We start from the raw sequence: 21,181 nt of genomic DNA, 5'->3' as shown, positions 1-21,181 counted from the left end.
CTCCGGAAGTAGCAGAAGCTTTGGTTGTTAAAGAAAGCTTCCATTTTTTATCCTTTTGGGAATATGATTTTTGCATTGTTGAGGGTGATTGTTTGAATGTGATGCGCAATTCCCCTTCTTCCCACATATCAGCTATGGTCATGGATGAAATCCGGCTTATCTGCTCTTCGCATTTTTGCTGTTCCTTAAGTTAGATCCCTCGCCACTGTAATGGTGTTTCCCATAAAATTAGTCAATGGGCATTGTCCTATAAATGTGGCGACCTGCATTGGTCTCTTGAGGCCATTCAAGGTGATTTATCTTTTGTTTGCCCGGCTCTCTTCGCCCTGTCTATTATATTTAATTTTTTAAAATTAATCTTTGATAATTTCATTATTATTTTTTTTTGTCTTCTTCCTCTCTTATTTTCTATTAAAATATTATCGTTTGCCCGTACACCCATTAGCGGAGAGAATCCGGACCCTATTACCCATATTTGTCTCTTCGCCTCCCCACCCGGATACCCGTCAGCCCGTTATTTGTCTCTGAGTACGATGAGGTCTCTGGTCGAATTCGATCGATAACAGCATAGCATCATTTCAAAGCTCTCCATTCTCGCCATGCGTACGTTAGCAGCGCAACTCAGTACTGTAAGCTCTCCTTCGCCGCCGTCAATTTCCTCAGTCATAGTTCTTTAATCGAGTTCTTTAAACCCTAATTTTCTTCGAATTTCTACACACACATCTATCTGTGTACATTTGGGGGTTCATGTGTGTGTTGTGATAATTCGAGTTGCTTCGATTTAGATGTTTCTTTGATTTGTTCCTCTTTTCATTTTATTTTTAAGTTATTCGTTGTATGATTTGAGTGAGGTTGATCTTTGCTTAGTTGTGTTTATGGTGTTCTAATTGCAGTATTTGTTAAAAAGCAAACCAGGGAATGTGCGATCTCGCAATTTCTGTTCATCATACTCTGGAAGAGGTCAACCCATTTTCCCTTATTAATTGCTAATTTAGTTTATTTTTCTCTAATTTTAGTCATCACCCCTTGGAAATTCATGTTTGGGCGTCTTCATTAGAGCTTGAACTTTGAACCATTTTTGGGTTACACCTTCCTCTTAGGGGAAGAAGGATTATAAAATATCAGAAATTTGTTGTTTTACTTGTGTGTTAATGAAATGTATGAATTTCCACAACAATGAAAATCTTTGTTAACTATAAGTGGCATAAGGTCATTATCTAATGTGATTTCCTTTTATCAAGGGTGCTATCAGGGGTAAAATTGGATAAATCTGACAATTGGCACTAATTTCACAAAAAAATGATTGCTCTCAATCTGCATTCTCACACCTGACAGTCCGGTTGGCGATAGGGAAATGGAGGGAAGTTTCAGAGGGGGGAGAGAGAGATTTTTTTTTAGAAGGTTCGGTGTACAACCTTCAGCACTTTTAAGTGCCATCTAGCAATTTCCATGTCAAAACAAAGAGGAGATGCAGGAACTTAAACACATGAACTGAGGTATTAGTAGGGAACAATTTGTTCCAATAATTGAATTGTCAGTTTGAGGTCCCTTTGTTTTATCAAACCTCTTCTTGAGGTTTTTAGGGTCACCTCAAATATATATAAATGTCTTTGAACCTCTCCTTGAGCTTTGGATTTCATTTTTTAGGACAAGCAAGTTGCAGCTTCATACTGCTACTAACATAGACTAAAAAAATGTTTCTCTTTCTCAAGATTTTCTCAAGATTTTTTTTCCCCCGGCAAGGGTTTCTCTCTTTAGTTTTGAGTTGTCTATTTTGTTGTTCTCATTTCAATTTTTTTTTTTGCTGAATCTCAAGTTCAATTTCTTAAGAAGAACAATGTGTTTGAACTCCTCTTACAGGTATAAATGATATCTTGTCCTTATTTTCTTTTAATCCTGGATAGCACGAAGTAAAGACGAGTCTGCTCTTTAATTTACGTTGGATTCAATGTGGGTAGTGTTTTGGTCCAGCATGACATGTGTATGTTATCATCAGTTGCATTACTTGACTTAATTTTTTAATTGTTGTATTCTCTAGCATCCTTTTTGCTATTTAGTTCAGCAGCTACATGTTCAGTTGGCATGTCTTCGCATGTGGTGTTAATTTTAACGTTAGAATGCTCAACGTAGATTGTTATGAACTAGCCACTGAATATTTTGGCATGGCCACTGAATATTTTGGCAAAGTGTTAATGGTTTTCCCCACCCCACCCCCCTCCCAAAAGAAAAAAGGATAATCAATTTTGTACTTTTTTCTTTAGACATTTTTCTGGGAAGATAATTGTCTTTATTTGCTGCTGCTGCTGACAATTTATTCATGTAAAACTTACTGGTTTCTAGATGAGCTTGCCATGGAAAAGGAGGCTGAAAGAAAAATAGGATGGCTACTGAAACTATTGTTTGCTGGGACTGCATCAGTTGTTGCTTACCAGTTCTTTCCATACATGGGTATGCCTATCAATCTACTACTTTGTGTTGTTTGAAAGCACAGCTTCGAGGTTGACGAGATTTGGATAATTGATATTTCCAGGTGACAATTTGTTGCAACAGTCAGTGTCACTTCTTCAAGTCAAGGATCCCTTGTTTAAAAGGATGGGAGCATCTAGATTAGCGCGTTTTGCAAGAGACGGTAACTTCAATCTATAATTCTTCTTCAAACTTGAGAACTATTTTTCATCACACTTAACTGAACAAGCTCTTTACTTCCATTAATGTTTGTCAAAACACTTGCTAATGCAATGATGTCAGTCTAATGCGTGTGTGGCAAAATACTTGGAAATGAAAGATGTTTGTCTATATGCTTATGTTAGCCAATTGGACTTTCCTATTAAAATTATTATTTTTTGGTTATGTAAGATTGAGTGTTATGATAGAACCTCAGAAAATAGAGTCATGCACATGCTACTGCAATCTATATTCACTCGTGGATGATGTGTCTGTAATGTGTCGATTTAGTGAATTGAAGACTAAAGTACCACAATCGGTTGGTTTCAGATGAGATTCTCCATTCTCTCTTTGATCATACCTGAATTGAGTGTGTAAATTAGTTACTGCGTGTTCTGTCTATTGAACTATAATGTTTAAAAATTAATGCTAACTTTGTGTTTAACTGAGCCACAAAACATTGCAAGATTTTATTGTTCTTTAATGCAACTATGACGATTTTCGTTTCTCCCAGGCCTTTGCCCTTTTACTGCTGGGATGGATGTATTTTATTTATGAGATGGAGTATACGATAAGCAAGATACTATTTGATCTTCACACCACTGGTTAATGTTTCAAATTGTCGAACCTCTAGGTTACAAATCTTAAGCTATTGAATCGCAGCCAAAGAAATTAATGGGCACTAAACATGGGTGGATTTTTGAGTAAAGCTTTCTGGGTAATATAATATATAGTTTTCTTTTCTTTTGATGTTTGAGCCTCTAGGTTACCGGTCTTAAGCTGCTAATTGCTAGCACCAAAGAAACTAATAGGCACCATGCAGAGATGAAGTTTGTGGACTACACTTTCTACATCTGACAGGGTAGTTTTGCTTTCCTTTTGATTGATAGATGAAAGAAGAATGAAGATAGTGGAGATAGGTGGGGCTCAAGAACTTCTAAATATGCTGGGGGCTGCTAAGGATGACCGCACGCGGAGGGAAGCTTTGAAAGCTCTTGCTGCCTTGTCGCCCTCTGGTCAGTATTCAAAAATTGTGCTAAATTTTTTCCAATTTCAAATCCAAGACAGGCGCCTATTTGGTGCTGCCAAACACCAAATGTGGTGCTAATATATATAATTATATATATTTATATTCTCTAGCTTATTTCATTAGTGTGATGGTTATGATGTTTGTTGCTCGCCGTTGGTACAGATGAAGCTGTGGGAGCTCTGCATCATGCCGGAGCAATCTCAGTTATCCAATCTACCCCAGATTCGTCGGGGGACACAGAAGTTGAGAAATATAAACTGAGCTTGATTAAGAGATTCCAAGATCTAAGATACGATATTCCATCTTAATATGTCAGTCAGATGGAAACCGCGGGGGTTGAAAATTGAGATACACTTGTTATGGAAAGGGCTGCGGGTTGTTTAACTTGTGCGCCTTTTGGCGTTCTATCAATGTCATATGCTTTTCTCATGAATGAAATAATTATTGAAGTATCTGAACTAATCAAATGCATGTTTGAGGTTTTAATTCCAAGCGCAAAATAAAAAATAAAAAATTGTATGATATTGACACACTTCATGGTAACAAAGGACGAATTACCTTCGGATTCCCTTTTCTCAAAGGAACTATTGACCCCAAAAAAAAAAAAAAAAAAAAAAAAAAAAAAAACACTATCTACACTGCATTTTTTATTTATGAGTGTCGGAGTCAATTAATTTTTATTTATTAATTTTCCAAACAATCAAAACTTTTAACATCATTGAAATTGATCAAGAATTTCAAAACAACGGGAGATAAAATGGTAGATTAAAATCCACAAAATTTTTTAGAAATTGGAATTCAAATTTTCTTTTTGTTTTTTGTTTTTTTTTTTTTTTTTTCATGGCATGGCTTGAACACACAACACTCGCGGAATCCAATTTTTAAAACATGAAAATGAAATGAAAAAGCCAACGTGATCAGTTTATTTCGGATGATTAATCTATTTTTGACTCGGAAAGAACTCAGTTTTATACAGGGGAGAGTCAGAAATTAAATTCTGTAAAAATAAATAAATAAATAAATAATCACTACAATAAATATAGATTCTATAAATCGAGAGACAAAGAAGAACAATTACTCAAAATAATATGTCAATCAATGAGTTATTTAAGAAAGATAAATAGCTAACAAAAAATTTAAAAAGGAAAGAAAAATGAGAGAATTTTGAAAGGAAAAAAAAATTGGAGTTTGATTCAAAAAGGAAAATTTGACTTTTTTTTAAATTAAACAAATTTAAAGAGTAAAAAAGAGAAGAAATATACACCGGCTCCGCCCCTGGTTTTATCCAAAACGAATCCGAGGTGGGGCACCCTTTGGCCGAATTCAAATAATTAGGGTCGGGAATTGTATTTTTCCAATTTTGAATATTTTGGAATTTTCGTCAGAAGACTAAACGGGTTTGAATTACTTTTCTTTTTGGTATTTAGCTGTTTTTAGTAATTATGTATTCTTTATTTTTAGAGAAAGTTTGTTTTTGGGCCATTTCTTTGCGGGTTTCTTTCACGTTGTTAGAGTTTTTATTTATAAATACTTGTACAACAGATGAATATATTTTCTAATTTATATTATCAAATTTATCTGCAAATTCTTTTTTTTTCCTTGTGAATTCATGGGAACCAGAGAATTCAAGAAAAGACTTTCGATTTAGCCGTATGATAGGCACCATCGCACTCGATCCTACCTTGGCCTCGCTTCATTGTTCATTATAACCCGTACTAACTAACAGAATCCAACCGCCTAAGAGACTCTGGAACCCAAATCGTTCCCTTGAAAGCAGAGCCCATGCAGAGCAGTCTCTTCGTTTTCTTTTCACTTTCTCTCTCCCCAAACATACAGTAGTATCAATTTCCCTTCAAGCAGATCGAAGAAGAAAATGGAGTTTGATCCTATGAATCCACTCGGAACTAGTGAAGAATACTACGACGACTATGTAACGCTCTTCCTAGATCAACCAGACTACATGCCAGCTAAGGGTTACTCCAAAAGATTCAACACCACAGAAAGAAAACAAGTATACGATAACATCATCAGTGTAAGAGATCAAAATTCCCTTTTCAGTCATCAAATTCTCTGTTTTTTCATGTCAAAATTATAAATTTCCAATCTTTGTTGTATTCAATTGTTTACAGAATTCGCGTAAAATTGATGATCCGTTCGTGTCCTTCATCGCGATGAATCACTTTGATCGATACATTTCAAGGCAACCGCCATTGAACGTAAACTTCATGATCAGAATTTATTTTTTTAGTTCTGTTTCTTTTCTTCATCAATTTAGATACTCGTATTTGATATTTGGCTTAATTTAATGTTTAAGTTGTATTAAACTTAATTAATTCGGTGACAAGAACACTAATCAAGTTCATGTACATATTTGACACATTAATCTTGACTTTGCAGTTGAAAGGTCTTGACATAGACCTATCTGCTAGAAGCTGCTTCAAACTTGCTGTCAAGATGACAAGCTCTTGCTCTTCCACAAATGCACTTCCAGTAATAACTCTCATTCTTTCTCTATGTGTGTGTTTGTGTGTGTGTGTCTGTGTGTGTGTTTGTGTGTGTGTGTGTGTTTGTGTGTGTGTGTGTGAGCTACATTATGCAATTTTTTTTTGAAAGAATTTCATTTGATGATTAAACAGTCCAAGAACAAAATTGTGAAGAATGTAGAAGATCAAATTATGGGTGTGTTAGAAGGGAAAACGCGACCAATAACAGCGTTATGCTTCCTGGAATTCTTTGTTCTGAACTTCAACTTGAATAATGCACAAATGAATCTTGATCTCAAAGTTGCAGCCATTCGGATCATAATGATTTCCCAAAGGGGTAATTAAATTAATTAGTAGTACTTTTGTCTTGATATTCACTGAGTTGTGAATGTTCATACAATTAGCTTAATTAATTCGTTTCTCTAAATGTATAATTTAACAGAAATTAGGGTTTCGGAGTACTTGGCATCAGTGGTTGCAGCAGCAGCTCTTGTGGTTGCTTCCAAGGAGATGTTTCCAGCAAGGTATGAGGAGTTCAAGGAGGCTGTTGCAAATTCTCCATTTGTTGACAAGGTAATTAATCAATATGTAATAGAAAATATTTATCATTTCATTTTTTTTTTAAATTTAAAATTTATTTATGTATTTATGCTAATGCTTATCATTTTTGGGTTGTGAGAAAATTATTTGTACTTATTTCCCTTTTTTCTTGGTTAATGTGGTTTTAGGATGAAGTGAGACACTGCATCGACACGATAATGCTAGAATTGCTGCAACCTCTTGGTCCTTGGAGGTCAGCAGCAATAGAGGTGGGAGTACAGAAAGTTAGGAAGAAGATTGAAGCTGAAATTCGAAAGGACAGAAAATGAATGTAATATTTGTGACACTGATTGAATCAGCATATATATATAGCTCTAATGGACGACTCAGAACAATATATGCTGGTCTTAGATGGCAAAAATGTTAGTAAGTGGATAATTTTTTGCAACTTATTTGAAAGTTTTGTAATTCCACCTTCTTAAGTGATTCATAATTCATACATAAAATCCTTGAGATATGTTTTGATACCTTAAGAAGTGAAATTTTGCACATCTGTTTAATATGTTCATGTTTCAACATTGAATTAATTAAGGTGGTCATGAATAAGAAATGCAAAATTAATGGGACTTTAAGAATCCACATCTGAGGAATGAAATGGTAAAAGTATTTGGTGATGATGGTAGTCTCTGTACTAGCTTCTCTGTCTCACCCAACTTGTGGGGGTCCCACACTCCCTTTATGAACGGGGAGGGTTTTTACCTACTAATTTGTCATTCATTAAGAGCAGCTCCAGTCCAGCCATGCGACCCTTTTAGCGAGCAGTGGGCCAGTCATGCGGGCTCACATATGTTTTGTTTTAATTCTAGTCTAGAACAGTGTTTTAGTTCATAATATTGTTCCTAAGGACATTCTTGCCTGAAAAAAAGCTAAAAAAACATATTTTTGGTTTCTTTTGGTCTTTTTTTTTTTTTTTTCTTTTGGTCTAAAAAACAATGCCTTAAAAAGCAGTGCCTTAAAGGCATTTTTGGACAAAAAAATGCCAAAAAAAAAAAAAAGAAGAGAAAAGTGCTTTTTTTTAAAAAAAACTTTATGTTTTTAAAATATTCATATTAACATTATAGTGTTTGGTTGACCCAAAAAGTGTCTTAACAGTTATATTGGCAAAAAAAACATAAATTTTTTTAAAAAATAATTATATATATATTTATTTTTAAATTCGTATTGTATTGTTTAAATTTTTTTTTATGATATAGCCAAAAAGTTAAAAAATAAAATTTATTAAAAATTTTAAAAATATTAAAATATTAATGTTTTTAGAAAGCGAAAGCTAAAATATGCTGATCTATCTATTGAAAAATGCAAGACATTTAATTCGAGACCAAGGGAGTATATATTAATATATATATAGTGTTACCGAAAACGATATATATATATATATATATATATATATATATATATATATATAACAAATTAACAAACAAAAATAATAAAAAAGGAAGAAAAAGATCAAACTATATACTCAAGTTAGATGGAGATTTTTGTTTGGTTATAAAATTTTCAGACTCAACCTGTCACGTTAAATTGTTCATATCTACTTCAAGAATAAGTCAAGTAGTTTGAGTTATCAAGTTAGGAAGTCCCTATTGAACATGTGTGTCAAATGGAAGGAAAAGGAGAGAAAAAAAAAAAAAAAAAGAAACACAAGTACGTACTCACCAAAAGTAAAAATTAGTGACAGAAAGCAACATTTGTCATCAAAACAAACATGTTGAACATAAAACTTATTACTGATGGAACAATGGGTTTTTGTTAATTTCTCAAAGTAGTGTCCAACATAGATTGAAGGGAAATAAATGAGAGCAACATTCTTAATCTGTAATGTGAACGCTCTGTAAAATGGTAATGTTGCTTACGGTCTACAAAAGGAAGGAGCACAATTGCATTTCCAACCCTCAGGCTCATAATTTTAACACCAAGGGGATGCAAAGACGAAAATTTGACCTTCATGACTTCAACGAAGCAGTCGTTTCTTTTAAAGAGTAAATTCTCTAATTATCTCTTCTTGAAATGTTTCTTCCAATACTGAGGAAGGAACATTTTGAGCAGCTAATCTAGAAAAATAAAAGAACGAACGAATAGGGAAATTAGAAGCTCATATACACAGTACTAGAGAGCAGCATTTTGAGTTCATCAACATTTTTACACAATCATCAAAACATAGAACACAAGATCAACTTTTACTTGGTTGGCCAACATTGTCCCAGTCAAGAAAAAGAATGGCCAAATAAGAATGTGTATCGATTTTTGCGACCTCAACAAGGCATGCTCCAAAGATGACTTCCCCTTGCCTATCATTGACACATTGGTCGATGGCAAGGCCAGTCACAAGATGTTTTCCTTTATGAACGGCTACAGTGGCTACAATCAGATACGCATGGCTGACACTGACGCAGAAAAGATGGCATTTCGCAGCCCTCTTGGTAATTTCCATTACACTGTGATGCCTTTCGACTAGAAAAATGCAACAGCCACCTACCAAAGACCGATGACCGCCATCTTCCATGACATGCTGTATCATAATCTAGAAGACTACGTCGATGATTTGGTTGTCAAGTCTAAACAGCCAATCAGCCATGTCAACGACCTCCGACAAGTGTTTAAGCGATGCAGAAAGTACAATCTTCGAATGAACCCTCAAATGCGCATTTGGCGTACAGAGAAGGTATGCACAGTTCCTCCAAGTTGGAAAAAGGAAGTATGAACTCTTTTGGCCAATGTTTCACTGTAGAATTTTTTGTTGTATCAAAAAGTTTCAATGAGGTACACTCCATTTTTCATGCTCTTTATAATCGATCATATGTATTCAAGCACAATATCAATACACACACTTAATGTTTAAAAAAGGATAGTATGAGAATTATACAGTAAAAAATTTTGTATCAACTTTAATATATACTACATGAAAAGATTCATTCAATTTTTGTATTATCTTTTTTACGAACAAATTTTTTTTGGCGTTATTTATAGGGAAAATTATATATAAATGGAGTCAAAGTTCCATATTTACTTAGAGACTGAGTCAAAATTTCATATTTCTCTAAATTGGATTGCTGAGGTGACACATGATTTTTTACTGTTTAGAAAATTGTGGTGCCTAAAATGCCATTTCCTAACAAAAAAGTAATACCTTCCGTTCAAAAAAGTAGTACCTTCGGAGAAAAAGTAGTACCTTCACGGGTGTTTAAAAAACATGGTACCTGGACGCCAAAAAGTAGTACCTTCAGTTCAAAAAAGTAGTATCTTCGAAGAAAAAGTAGTACCTCCGCGGAAGGGTATTTTAGGCACCACAATTTCTAAACAGTAAAAAACCATGTGCCACCTCAGCAATCCATTTTAGAGAAATATGGAACTTTGACTCAGCCTCTAAATAAATATGAAACTTTGACTCCATTTATATATAATTTTCCCTTATTTATATACACTCTTACATCATACTTTACTAGACATAAGATATGATTTGATGTATTTTGCATGAAAATGAAATACTTTTGGTTTATTAAAAAAAAAAAATTATTAAACTGATAAGAATAGATACACTTGATTCACCAAGACCACCGGATTGATGATCATTGAAGTGTCGGACTTCAATTGGTTAGGGCTCAAAACCGGATGTATTCACTAATACCCACCATTAACGGCCAATTAAGCTGTTAATTGCGGTTATGAGTTTCTCTTCTAGATTGGGCTTCTCTCTTGCTCCCTCTTGTTGTCCCTCTTCTTGGGCATGTAATGGCCTAAGGCCCAAAATATATTTTCTTCTCATCTATATATATATATTTTTTTCAGAAGCAAAATTTTCTTCTCATATATATCAGTTGTTTAATCTTTAGAAAAAAAAAAAACACTACTATATTTTAGATATTCTTATATATTAGTCGTTGAACAACAGTTGATTTTGGCAACTGTATGTACGGATCTGCCGCCACGTGAGACGTGTCGATCAATTTCAACACTTTTATTCGCATGTCTTTTCGCTGAGCACTCTCGTTGTCACGTGAGTTGCATCACTTATTTTTTTATTTTTAGTTGAATAATGCATCACTTAATCCTTCGTGCTAGGCAAGCAAAATGGTTATTTGTATTGCTACATGAGTGTCGACTCAAACCCCATTGTATTTTCGTATTGGGGTCCTTTTCTATGTTTACTCATTTCTTTTTACTTCTTCATTAACCTACTTCAATCTATGACTCGGACCCTTCATATTGGCATCTATGACTCGGCCCCTTTATATAGGCATCTTCTTGACATTGAAGGACTAGGATTCATTTCAATCTATGACTAAGGTCATTTCTTTAGAAGATTCATCTAAAATATCTTTTATATTATGACTTTAATTTACATAATTTTTTATACATTTATTTTTTTTATTAATCTAGATTTTACCATTCTAGAATCTTCCACTAGTCTCTTTCTAAATTTAAGAATAGAGATCTCTAGATTCATGTATCTAAATATCTAATTCAATAAATAATTTTTTTTAATCAAGTCGAGTTTGACATTCCAACATACACACACTTGGAAGTATTATTTGTAGTGATCGAGTTGTACTTTAAGCTCAATTCAGTAATCCTTGAGCCATTAATCTCTGGTAAACCCATTGTTTTAATTAATTTAGAGTTTTTATTATTATTATTATTTTCGAAAGATAAACCAAATTGTATAAAAAGGAGAAGAATACATGAAGGGCGTTCGGCCAAAACGAACTAGAATCTAGTAACCCAAGCCTCAAAGACTAACCCCACACTCGAACATTAACTTATGCAACATCATTATTAGAACCATGCATGGCCCATTACTCTTTTAGGCTTGGAGGAATGGCAATTTTGTTGTTTATGCCTTCATGGAGGGCATTTTATATTAAAACGTAGTTGTTGCTACCGAAAAAGTACCTAAATGGTCTATGAACACTCATTTTCTCATATGTATGTATAGATCCTCCATTCATTTTAGAGATTCATATTAAAAAAGAAAAATAGAGAGTACTCACCATAGCCCAAAACAAAATATATAATGGCCGGAAAAATGACAATCTCCGCCATTGAGGCTGTTATGATGACCATTTTTCTCATCATTTTCATTGTCAATCTCCGATATGACATTGTTCTAATCAATCCCCGCTAATAAAGATCAAGTTAAGAGTTGGTAACAAAATAGTGTCAAGCCCTACACGTTCCAAAAGGGAACTTTGGACCCTGCCCTTGTCACCGCGGAAACTGGTGCCAAAGTGATCAAGGTTAGGAAAAATGGAAAGGGTACATGATTTTAAGATGGTGACGGATGCTGTTTAAGTATTTCAGATTAGAATACTCGTCGTGTCATCAAGTGGATTGGGGTGAAACCATACTGAGAAAATTAGAATTTACTGAAACAAGCCGTTTGTCACATTTTATGGGGCACCAAAATATGCCAACTTGGTTTTATGATGATACTGCAAAGAAGAGTGGAACCGTTGATAGCGTCACCTTAATTGTGGAATTCGATTACTTTTTAAATTTCTAAGGGTAAATTGCATTGACACCCCCTGAAGTTTCAGTCAATGTCACTTAAATACGAGTCAACAATTTTTTAAACGACACCCTTATGGTTTCAAATGTCATATTTGCTTTTGATTATTTAATTTATAAAATGCCACCCTTGTTAATTGACGAAACTACCTAATCACTGAACCTATTTCTCTACCCTAATCTCTAACCCTTTTTTTTTTTTCTTTTCATTTTAGTACCTAACCATTGACACTCCCTCTCTCTTTTCCGATCTTAAACATGGCTGGGTTTTTTTTTTTTTTTTTTTTTTTTTTTTTTTTTTTTTTTTTTTTTCTACTTTGGTGGTGGTTGTTGTGGTGTTGTTTAGGTATGATTGTAGTGGTTATTGTGATGTCTAAGTTATCAGGGTGTTTCAAATTTTTTTTTTTTTCTATTGCATTGGTGGTGGTGGTTATGATAGTATCTGGGTATGTTGGTGATGTTATCTTGGTGTGATGACAGTGTTGTTGTCTTGGTGTGGTGGAGATAGAGGTGGTGTTTGGGATGCAAAAGTATGGGTTGGCCATGGTTGTTTTCAATTTTTTTCTCTTCTGTGGTGTTTGGGTATGGTGGTGGTGGTGGTTATGGTGGTGTACAGCTATCTCGCTATTTAAAAAAAAAAAAAAAATTATTTTTCTTTTTTCTTTTTATGTTATGGTGGTATAAGTATTGTTATATATAAACTATATCTATGTGTAGAATAGATGAAGAGGTTAGTTTGGTCCTTTAAATTTAGTTAAGAGATTAAATTTGTAATTTTATAATTTAAATGGAGTTGTTGACAAGTCAAAGGGTAAAAATATAATTTTATATGATTTTATAAATTTGGAAGGGTGTCAATGCACATTGTTGAAACTTCAGGGGTGTCAATGTAAAAAAATCCATTCACCATCCGCTAAGTGGTATTGGCTGAAATTTCAGGGGTGTCAGTGTAATTTATTCAATTTCTAAATATATTTTACTGCAGTTGTATTTTTTAGTATATATTTTTTTTAAAGCATATTGGGCTTGATATTCTCACCTTGAAGTTACCTTCTTCTCTCTAGATCTCTCTCGCAGCTCTTTGATCAGGTATCAACTAGAGCACTAGATCTCTAAGCTTTATATTTGGCTTTTGTGTGTGTGTATATATATATACACAGAGTAATGTTTAATTGCTCTCTGGTGATTAATTGTAACTGTTGGATTTAATCGGACGAATATACTTTATTTGTAATAATTTAGGACACTATTGAATCTTTTTATTATCATTAAATATAATTGGAATGAAAAGACAAAAGGGAACAACTTTATTGAAGGAAAGGAAACCTTAGAAAATAAAAAAAAATCAAGGTTCCTCATCATAAAAGAGCTTTGCCCCCACAAAACACGATTGATCATGATCACAGTTGATTGGAAAAATCGTAATTAATTGAAAATATAAAATTTAAGAAAATCAAAATTGATGGGAAGCCACTGGTTCATCCTTTCAACAAAATAATTAGATATTCATGGCTTAAAGCTCTTTTTATTATTAGTTAGTCTGCCACATTTTTATTAATTTTCTTTCCCTCACATATATGATTATTTTTCTTAAATTTTATATTTTTGATCAACTCTGATTTTTCGACCAGCTATGATTAATTATGTTTTGTGATCCAAAGATAAAAACGGGAAGCTCCTAGGAAGGGAAAGAGAAAGAAAGTGTAGAAAGACCTTTTACAGGTATTTTAAACCCTCCTCAACTGATGATGCACCTTATAAATGATGTAGTCTATTGTGTCAACAATAGTGCCTTGTTTGGAGCCATAAATTCAATTAGTCACATTCAATCCTTAAGGAAATCCTAGAAAGTGGTCAATCGGGTTGATGGGTCCTTCATAATCTGAGCAAGCTCTTCTACTGATTCCACAAATTTTTTTATTTATTTAAATCATTACATAAAACCATGCTTACAAACATCCAGAATAAGGATCAAAATTTCTGCATAGATGCACATAACTACTGATTCCACAATCTATTAAAACCGAAAGGAGAATATAAGAAAGCAATATGCATTAAGTCGGTCTAAGAAAAATCAGTCCCCAAATTGTTCTTCTTGATTTAGACTCTGAACATCATAGACGCGAGGGGAAAAAATGAAAGAGGGCATACTAACTAGTACTATAGATGGATTTTATTTCCTTCAATAAAGTTGTACTCTTAAATCTTTTATTACCATTAAATATACAATTAAAAGTGAGCATACTATTCTCTGCTCACCAAAGTAATTGAACACTACTCTCTCTCTCTATATATATAGATATATATTTATATATAGGGAGTGTGTGGTAAAAGAAGAAGGATAAGGGCTTTTAGAAAATGAACAATTAATAAAAAGAATTTTTTTGAAATAAGACAAAAGTGTGTGCAGGGAGTGTGTGTCCTAATCATTTTGGCAAATTTTTTTTTTAACCTTTGAGACAATTGAAAATTGTTTATAAAACTATATGTATAAATATTATAATTTAGGATCAACAATGAGAAGAAATGGAATGATTAAGGTAAGTTATGAAAAATCTCATAAAACAAATAATGTGCGACTAAAAAGTTGGTATAATTATTTGATAAAAAAAAAAAAAAAAGAAGAAGAAAAAGAAGAAGAAGAAGAAGAAGTCTTATATCTATGATCAGGGCCGACTCTAAGACTGACAAAATCTTGAGAGGTCCTAGGCATATTTAAATATAAGACCCTTTACACACAAGCATTCACACACTTAAAAAATTTAAAAGAGTGAGAAATTTTTATTAAAATGAGAAGATAATCACATAAAATATATTAATGTTGAAAACACAAAAACAAAATACCATCTATTAGTTTCTCTCAAATCTTACATCTGTCATCCTTCATAATAAAGTAAAAAATATATATTTTCTTAACAAATGCTTAGTTCACTCCCTATGCGATAAATGAGCTAAAGAGTTAAAATGATATTACGTTAATTTAAACTTTATAAAGATTTTCAAGTTTTTGAATGGATCATGTTTAGAACTTTCAAACCCATTTTAAATTTCTAAGAAAAAATGTAAAATTTTGTCTTGACGGAGTTCTTATCAACTTCAAATGACTTCAAACTTAAACACAAGCATTTTCCCTTTATATCAAATCAATTATATAAGTAATATAGAACTGATTTATATTTATTCAAATTTATATCAAAAATATATTATCTACCCCCAATAATAAAGGATTATATTCAATTTCAAATAATTACTGAGGTACATAGATATTAACACATAAAATTAGTAAAGAACCGTTTTTAATTTAATAGTTAATTACTAAAATACACACTAATATACACATAAAGTAGTAAAGGATCATATTCAATTTCAAATTTAATCACGAAAAAAAAAAAAAATCGAATTTAATCACCAAGTTTTTAAGGGCCCCAATTTTGAATAGGCTAACAAGAGTGTAAATTCGTTTAATCGAAGGAACCTAATTTTTTTTTTTTTTTGGGCCTATCACTCATGGGAAGGACCTAAGGTTTTTTTTTTTTTTTTTTGGGGCCTATCACTCATGGGAAGGGCCTATGTGTTTTTTTTTTTGGGCCTATCACTCATGGGCTTAAAAATTTGAGGCTCTCTAAATGTTGAGGCTCTAGACGACCGCCTTGGTTGCCTTAGGCCAGGACCGCCCAAGCTATGACCATGAAAGATTAATATGTAATTTATCTTTTCTCTTTTACAATTCATAGAAATATTGAAAAACCAATCTATTAGTTGACTTGCTAATCAACATATTGCATGCCGAAATATATATATATATATATATATATATATATATATATATTCCATCTTAAATTGGTTTACAATACAGTCAACTAGTGTATGTTGTTGGTATTTTCGACTTCTTTCCACTATTTCAGTTTTCTTGGAAGTATAGCATTACTATTTGCATCAATATTGACCGCCTTAGGCTGTCGAAATGTCAAAAATAGCCATCCATCACGTGGACCTAGTAGTCGTTCAACGAAAAAAAAATTATCAACTCTCAAACTCTCCCGACTTTTGTATACCTGTCATTTTATTTCTTTGCAATTTTGGTCTTGTCTCACTTGACAGTGCAATAGATTAAAATAGGTAAATGTAGTAATTTTAAATGGACAAGACAATGCTTATGTACAACTTTAAATTATTGATTTAATGGTGTTACAACAAAATAAAATACATTGTATATTTAATCTAAATGTGTTGTATATCTGTTCTATGGTTTTGGGGTTTCTTCCAAACCATAATTTTGCTTCTGAAGGCTTCAAAAGTTGTTGGTAACTTGGGTCTATAGCTATGGGCTAAGGCCGACTCTAAGTAAGTTAAAGAGTAATTCACGCACCATGGGAAGTGTTCTCGATTCTCTTATCGTCTAAAAAAACTAATTCTCCATTTTTCAATAAATACTTCAAGAGTAAACGATTCATGAATGTTGCGTTTATGATGTAACATACTGCATTGTGATATATTATGTTGCACTGTCGAGATGAATCACACCTGGCATCCAAATTAGTGGAAACATGCAATTAGTTATGTGATTTTATTTGTGTTATTAGATCCTCTAGTTAGTAGTAAAGACTAATTTGAGTTTGCAAATCACAATTAGAAATATTATTTCACCCGTCTTAATGAATCTGGAAGACCAATTCAAGTTTATTAATAAGGATTCGAGTAGGGTGAATTTGTAGAGCCAAAACTACTGTTTGTTCCAAATTCAGTAACAATTTAATATAGAAACATATGCTATTAGAGTCCTTAGTAGTTATCATGTTATTTTAAATTTCAAATTACATAGTTACGTGAACTTATGGATAAAATTAATTGTTAGATCTTCTATATTTTTATGTATGCATTTCTTTTCCAGAACAATTGTCATGAATCTATTTATGATTTTCTATATTTAAAAAAGAAAAGAAAAGAAAATCATCTCTTGAATGTGACCACGAGATCAAGACAAACATAAATAGAGTGATTCCCCTTTTCTTTAACTGTATATCCCTGTTGACATGCCTACAAATAATAGAAATAAACGTCTTTTTAGTAGTGTATTAGTTTCACAATTTTTTTTTTCATTTTCCAAAATAATAAAATAAAATAGAAGAAATATATAAAAAATAATTTTTAATTAATTAATTTATTATTATTTTTTTAGTGGGTACTTTCACACGCATTTATCTCTTCCGAGACTTGAACCCCTAACCCGTTAGTACCTTTAATTTACTTTTTCATGGTCACAAATATGTGTATATATATATACATATATTTTTTACACAAGAATTTTAAAGATAAGTGGTTAGAGAAGAAATGATAAGGTACTCTCAGAGTACAACAATCCAATCACTTTAATGTTATTCAGTCTATTGTAATTTATTGCTAAGTAAAGGACATTTTAAGGAAATAACAAATCCTACTCAATCATGGTTTTAACTTCGCAAAAGCACCATAATGGCATATAAACAGTGGTAACATTTTGGACCAATAAGAATTGAACATTCAAGCCTCACGATCCGACTCATAACCTCCAGAGTCAATCCTAACCGTCCACACCAATTAAGAAAATACAACCAAACAGATCTTTAACCGTTCGATGTTGTTCCTGTAAAGCACACAGATAGCCATTTTCAACCGTCTGACTTACTTTTAGGGCAAATCATTTCAACCTCTTCAATTGCCTCCATCTTTACTCTCGTTCTCAACTCTGAACTTGCCCCCCCTTCCTCGCCCCCGCAACTGCAAACTACAAAATCTACAAGAGTTAGAAGTTCAAAACCCATATATTTCAGTTTATCTATCTGTCTGCAAGAATCAAAAGTTCAAAACCCGTATCAGCATATCATTTCAGATTGTTCAAAAAATCGAAACCCATATCTTTCAGTTTCCATCGCCCACTGTTCCAGTTCGGGTTCGCCGTTTGCAAGCTTCAGCCGCTGTCTCTCAACTCTCAAGCTTGCCCCCCTCCCTCTCTGCAACTGCTAACTTGTATATATGGGTTTTTTTTAAATTTTTTTTTCTAAATGAATTAATCAAGGTCTGTAATTCTTGTTTTGCAAACTAAATCCTATTTGGTGAAATTTTTATGATTATATATATATATATATATATATATATATATATATATATTACAATATAAAGTAGCAAAATTTGCATTGAATTTTGAGGTAATCACAATAATCTACATTTTATTTCAGCAAAATAAATATATATATTTTTATTTCTATAACTTCTATTTCTATATATATATTTTTTTGGTCAATTATGTCTACAAGAAAATTTGAATCTGGGCATGAAAAAAAAAGCAAAAGAATCTGACAAGCAAAAGTACTTAATATAGGGTAGGTAAAGCTCTAAAGTTATGTCTTGAAAATTAAAATACTTACAAAAAGCATGCTTTTGAGTGAATTCCATAGTGTTGGAAGGGGCTTGCCATGAACCACCTCACACTCTGCTTCCACTAGTAGATTCTCAAATAGGATCAGTAAATTGGTCAAAAGAAGAGACAGGGTATTGAGTGGTGAATTGTTTAGAAATAAATTGGTAATTTTATTTATTAATTACCCAAATAGGATTTTCTATGCCTTAATCAATCAATTGTCTAAAGAAACATTGTTAGTTAACTAAAATTGAATTAAACAACAATTGATTTTGGTTGATATATTTTGATTTAGCCCACCCCATTGAAAAATCTTGGATGTTTTGTTTCACATAGAAATACAATCTGTGTAATGCACGAAGGATATATTCAATATTTCTATCAAATTTTTATTTTCAAATTTTGGTTTTTGATTTTATTTTGTTATTAGAATGTAGAATATCAATATATTGATTTGTTAATTTTGAAAATTATTCCAAAACTGATGCATTGTACTTTGTTATTGGATTAATCACACTTATTTGTAATCACATTGTACTTTGTTATTGGATTAATCACACTTATCTGTAATCACACCTCTTTTTACGGATAGGTGTCCAACATTTTGACTGAAAGCATAGTTGGGTTGGGTTGGGTTGATACATGATAGTACTTAGATGGTGGAGTTTTAATTGTTATGAGTGAGATTGTGAAACCTTATCCTTACAACTTGAGTGTTTCTTATTTTTAGGGTTAGCATCGGGTCTTAACATTTAGCAAGAACAAGGTTCAACAAACATGTATCCTCAGTCATCAGGTAACAAACTCTTTACTTTTCTAAAATTTTAATTGGCATTTTTAGCTATTGATTACGTTTATATATTCACGTTTTACATACTAATTTTTTTGTTTTTGTTTTTGTTTCTACATACATATATATAATATTGTTATGATATGATGCTCGAACAATTTATTAATGGGAATTAAAGACTTGGAATTTTAGTTTTTAATTTCAAAATATATGTTTTACAAGTTTATTAACGCATTTAATTTTTTTTCTCTTTTGTCCTAATAATGTAGGTCTCTTTTTTGAACGAAGAGAGTTGATGGGAATGGGTGGAGCAGGGAAAAATAGGTTTTTTTTTTTTTTTTTTTTTGCCTAGTTAATTGAATTATATAAATTCCCTTACCGTTGTAGTAGATGTTGGTTTTAAAATTACTAATTATGATATGAAATTTCTTTTCAATTTATCTTAATCAAATGTATATCTATGCAAAAGGATTACGTGATTCTAAATGACGATTCTAGATGATGATGTTAATGTCAACGTTTTGAGGATGTTAATGTCAACGTTGACTTTAGTGATTACGACTAATAATGTTGATAATATGATTGTTGATGATTTATATATTATTTATGTTTTTATATTTTGTATTTATTTGCCTAAATGTTACTAAGGTTGGAGGTTGAGCAGCCGAAGCAATCCAAATTTCCAACAAGTTTGAGTTGCTTGACTGTAAGCACTTAAATCTCCATCTTGGAGTGGTTGATGATGATAGAAAATGTAAGAGGAGAATCCAGATTGAAAAATCCATCCCATTGGAAGATTGTAAGTTAAATGTCCGTTATTTTATTTTGGTTTATAATTATTTGTTGTTTTTGGACAAATTTCAGCTGCAAAACTTGAGGGCTCGGCATGGACAGCCAAGAGAGCAGCAAGAAATCGCAAGCATTTGAGGTATGAAACATGACTTTTATATATTCTTGTTGAACATTTTTGAATTTTTGTTGGAATTGGACTAACCAACATATTTTGGTGAATTTGTGAACACGTGAATGTGTCTGACCTACTTTTGGCAGTCTTCCTATGAAATTATATCATATTTGTATCAATAACCATAAGTGTCCAAGGCCTTAGAATGGATGGCAAATCAACTCCCATCTTTTTATATAGACCATGGCCTTATAAAGAATGATTGAGATATGTAAAAGTGTCTATGGTAAGGAATATTAGAACTGGGTTCTAAAATACTCCAAATAATGATCTACAATGCTAGAAAATTCTCGGTACTCTGTACAATTTTGGACTATTCTCGGGTAATGCATAAATGGATGATTTGGGCTCATTAAGGCTTCTTCTTGTTTATCTTAATTAGAAATTAAATGTGACTCTTAGTTAGGTTGCTTAAAATATTGCGATTAAATTGGATTTTTAGGAGGGAGTGTGGTGGATTTCACTATGTATGATTGCTAATTAACATTATGAGTTTTATACACTGTTGCAAATTTAATATTGATATTGATATTGATAAAGATTTAAGTTGCATGACTATTTAATATGTTATTTTATTTTCTTTATTTATTTATGGCCATACAATAGTTTTCAATGTGTATTGCATTGTTTGAGAAGTAATGTTTGATGGATTATTCTCATATGAACAAGAAATTTCAGATCAGTGGTCTATGTAATCCCAATTTCCCTACAACTTAACCTTATTGTCGACACCAAAGTTTAAAATGTT

At 32.4% G+C, this 21,181-nt stretch overlaps 2 protein-coding genes across 2 annotated transcripts; both read left to right on the top strand.

Moving 5' to 3' along the window:
* The first annotated feature begins 441 nt into the window (after positions 1–441).
* Positions 442–4,180, top strand: LOC132312458 (uncharacterized). The gene is made up of 6 exons (XM_059810835.1): positions 442–629; positions 894–960; positions 2,341–2,448; positions 2,531–2,629; positions 3,555–3,680; positions 3,857–4,180. Exons 1-6 carry the CDS (start codon positions 600–602, stop codon positions 4,000–4,002), a joined length of 576 nt encoding a protein of 191 aa, XP_059666818.1. The 5' UTR covers positions 442–599; the 3' UTR covers positions 4,003–4,180.
* Positions 4,181–5,567: 1,387 nt separating this feature from the next.
* On the top strand, positions 5,568–7,046 carry LOC132314469 (putative cyclin-D6-1). The gene is made up of 6 exons (XM_059813334.1): positions 5,568–5,726; positions 5,824–5,910; positions 6,092–6,184; positions 6,331–6,514; positions 6,620–6,750; positions 6,906–7,046. The coding sequence occupies exons 1-6, from the start codon at positions 5,568–5,570 to the stop codon at positions 7,044–7,046; spliced, it is 795 nt and encodes a 264-aa protein (XP_059669317.1).
* Positions 7,047–21,181: the final 14,135 nt, after the last annotated feature.

This window comes from Cornus florida, unplaced genomic scaffold (genome assembly GCF_030987335.1).
Source record: "Cornus florida cultivar Cherokee Brave unplaced genomic scaffold, ASM3098733v1 CherokeeBrave_3.0.0_Hap2_Chr06, whole genome shotgun sequence".
NCBI classification, from domain to species: Eukaryota; Viridiplantae; Streptophyta; class Magnoliopsida; order Cornales; family Cornaceae; genus Cornus; species Cornus florida.
This window is presented reverse-complemented; position numbering and strand designations above follow the sequence as displayed.

Excerpts from the sequence above, each read along its gene's own strand:
- LOC132312458 (XM_059810835.1), top strand. The coding sequence starts at position 600 with ATGCGTACGTTAGCAGCGCAACTCAGTACT. Across the intron at positions 2,630-3,554 it reads AGCGCGTTTTGCAAGAGACG|ATGAAAGAAGAATGAAGATA; the intron begins GTAACTTCAATC and ends TTTGATTGATAG. Across the intron at positions 3,681-3,856 it reads TGCTGCCTTGTCGCCCTCTG|ATGAAGCTGTGGGAGCTCTG; the intron begins GTCAGTATTCAA and ends CCGTTGGTACAG.
- LOC132314469 (XM_059813334.1), top strand. The coding sequence starts at position 5,568 with ATGGAGTTTGATCCTATGAATCCACTCGGAACTAGTGAAGAATACTAC. Across the intron at positions 5,727-5,823 it reads TATACGATAACATCATCAGT|AATTCGCGTAAAATTGATGA; the intron begins GTAAGAGATCAA and ends AATTGTTTACAG. Across the intron at positions 6,751-6,905 it reads ATTCTCCATTTGTTGACAAG|GATGAAGTGAGACACTGCAT; the intron begins GTAATTAATCAA and ends ATGTGGTTTTAG.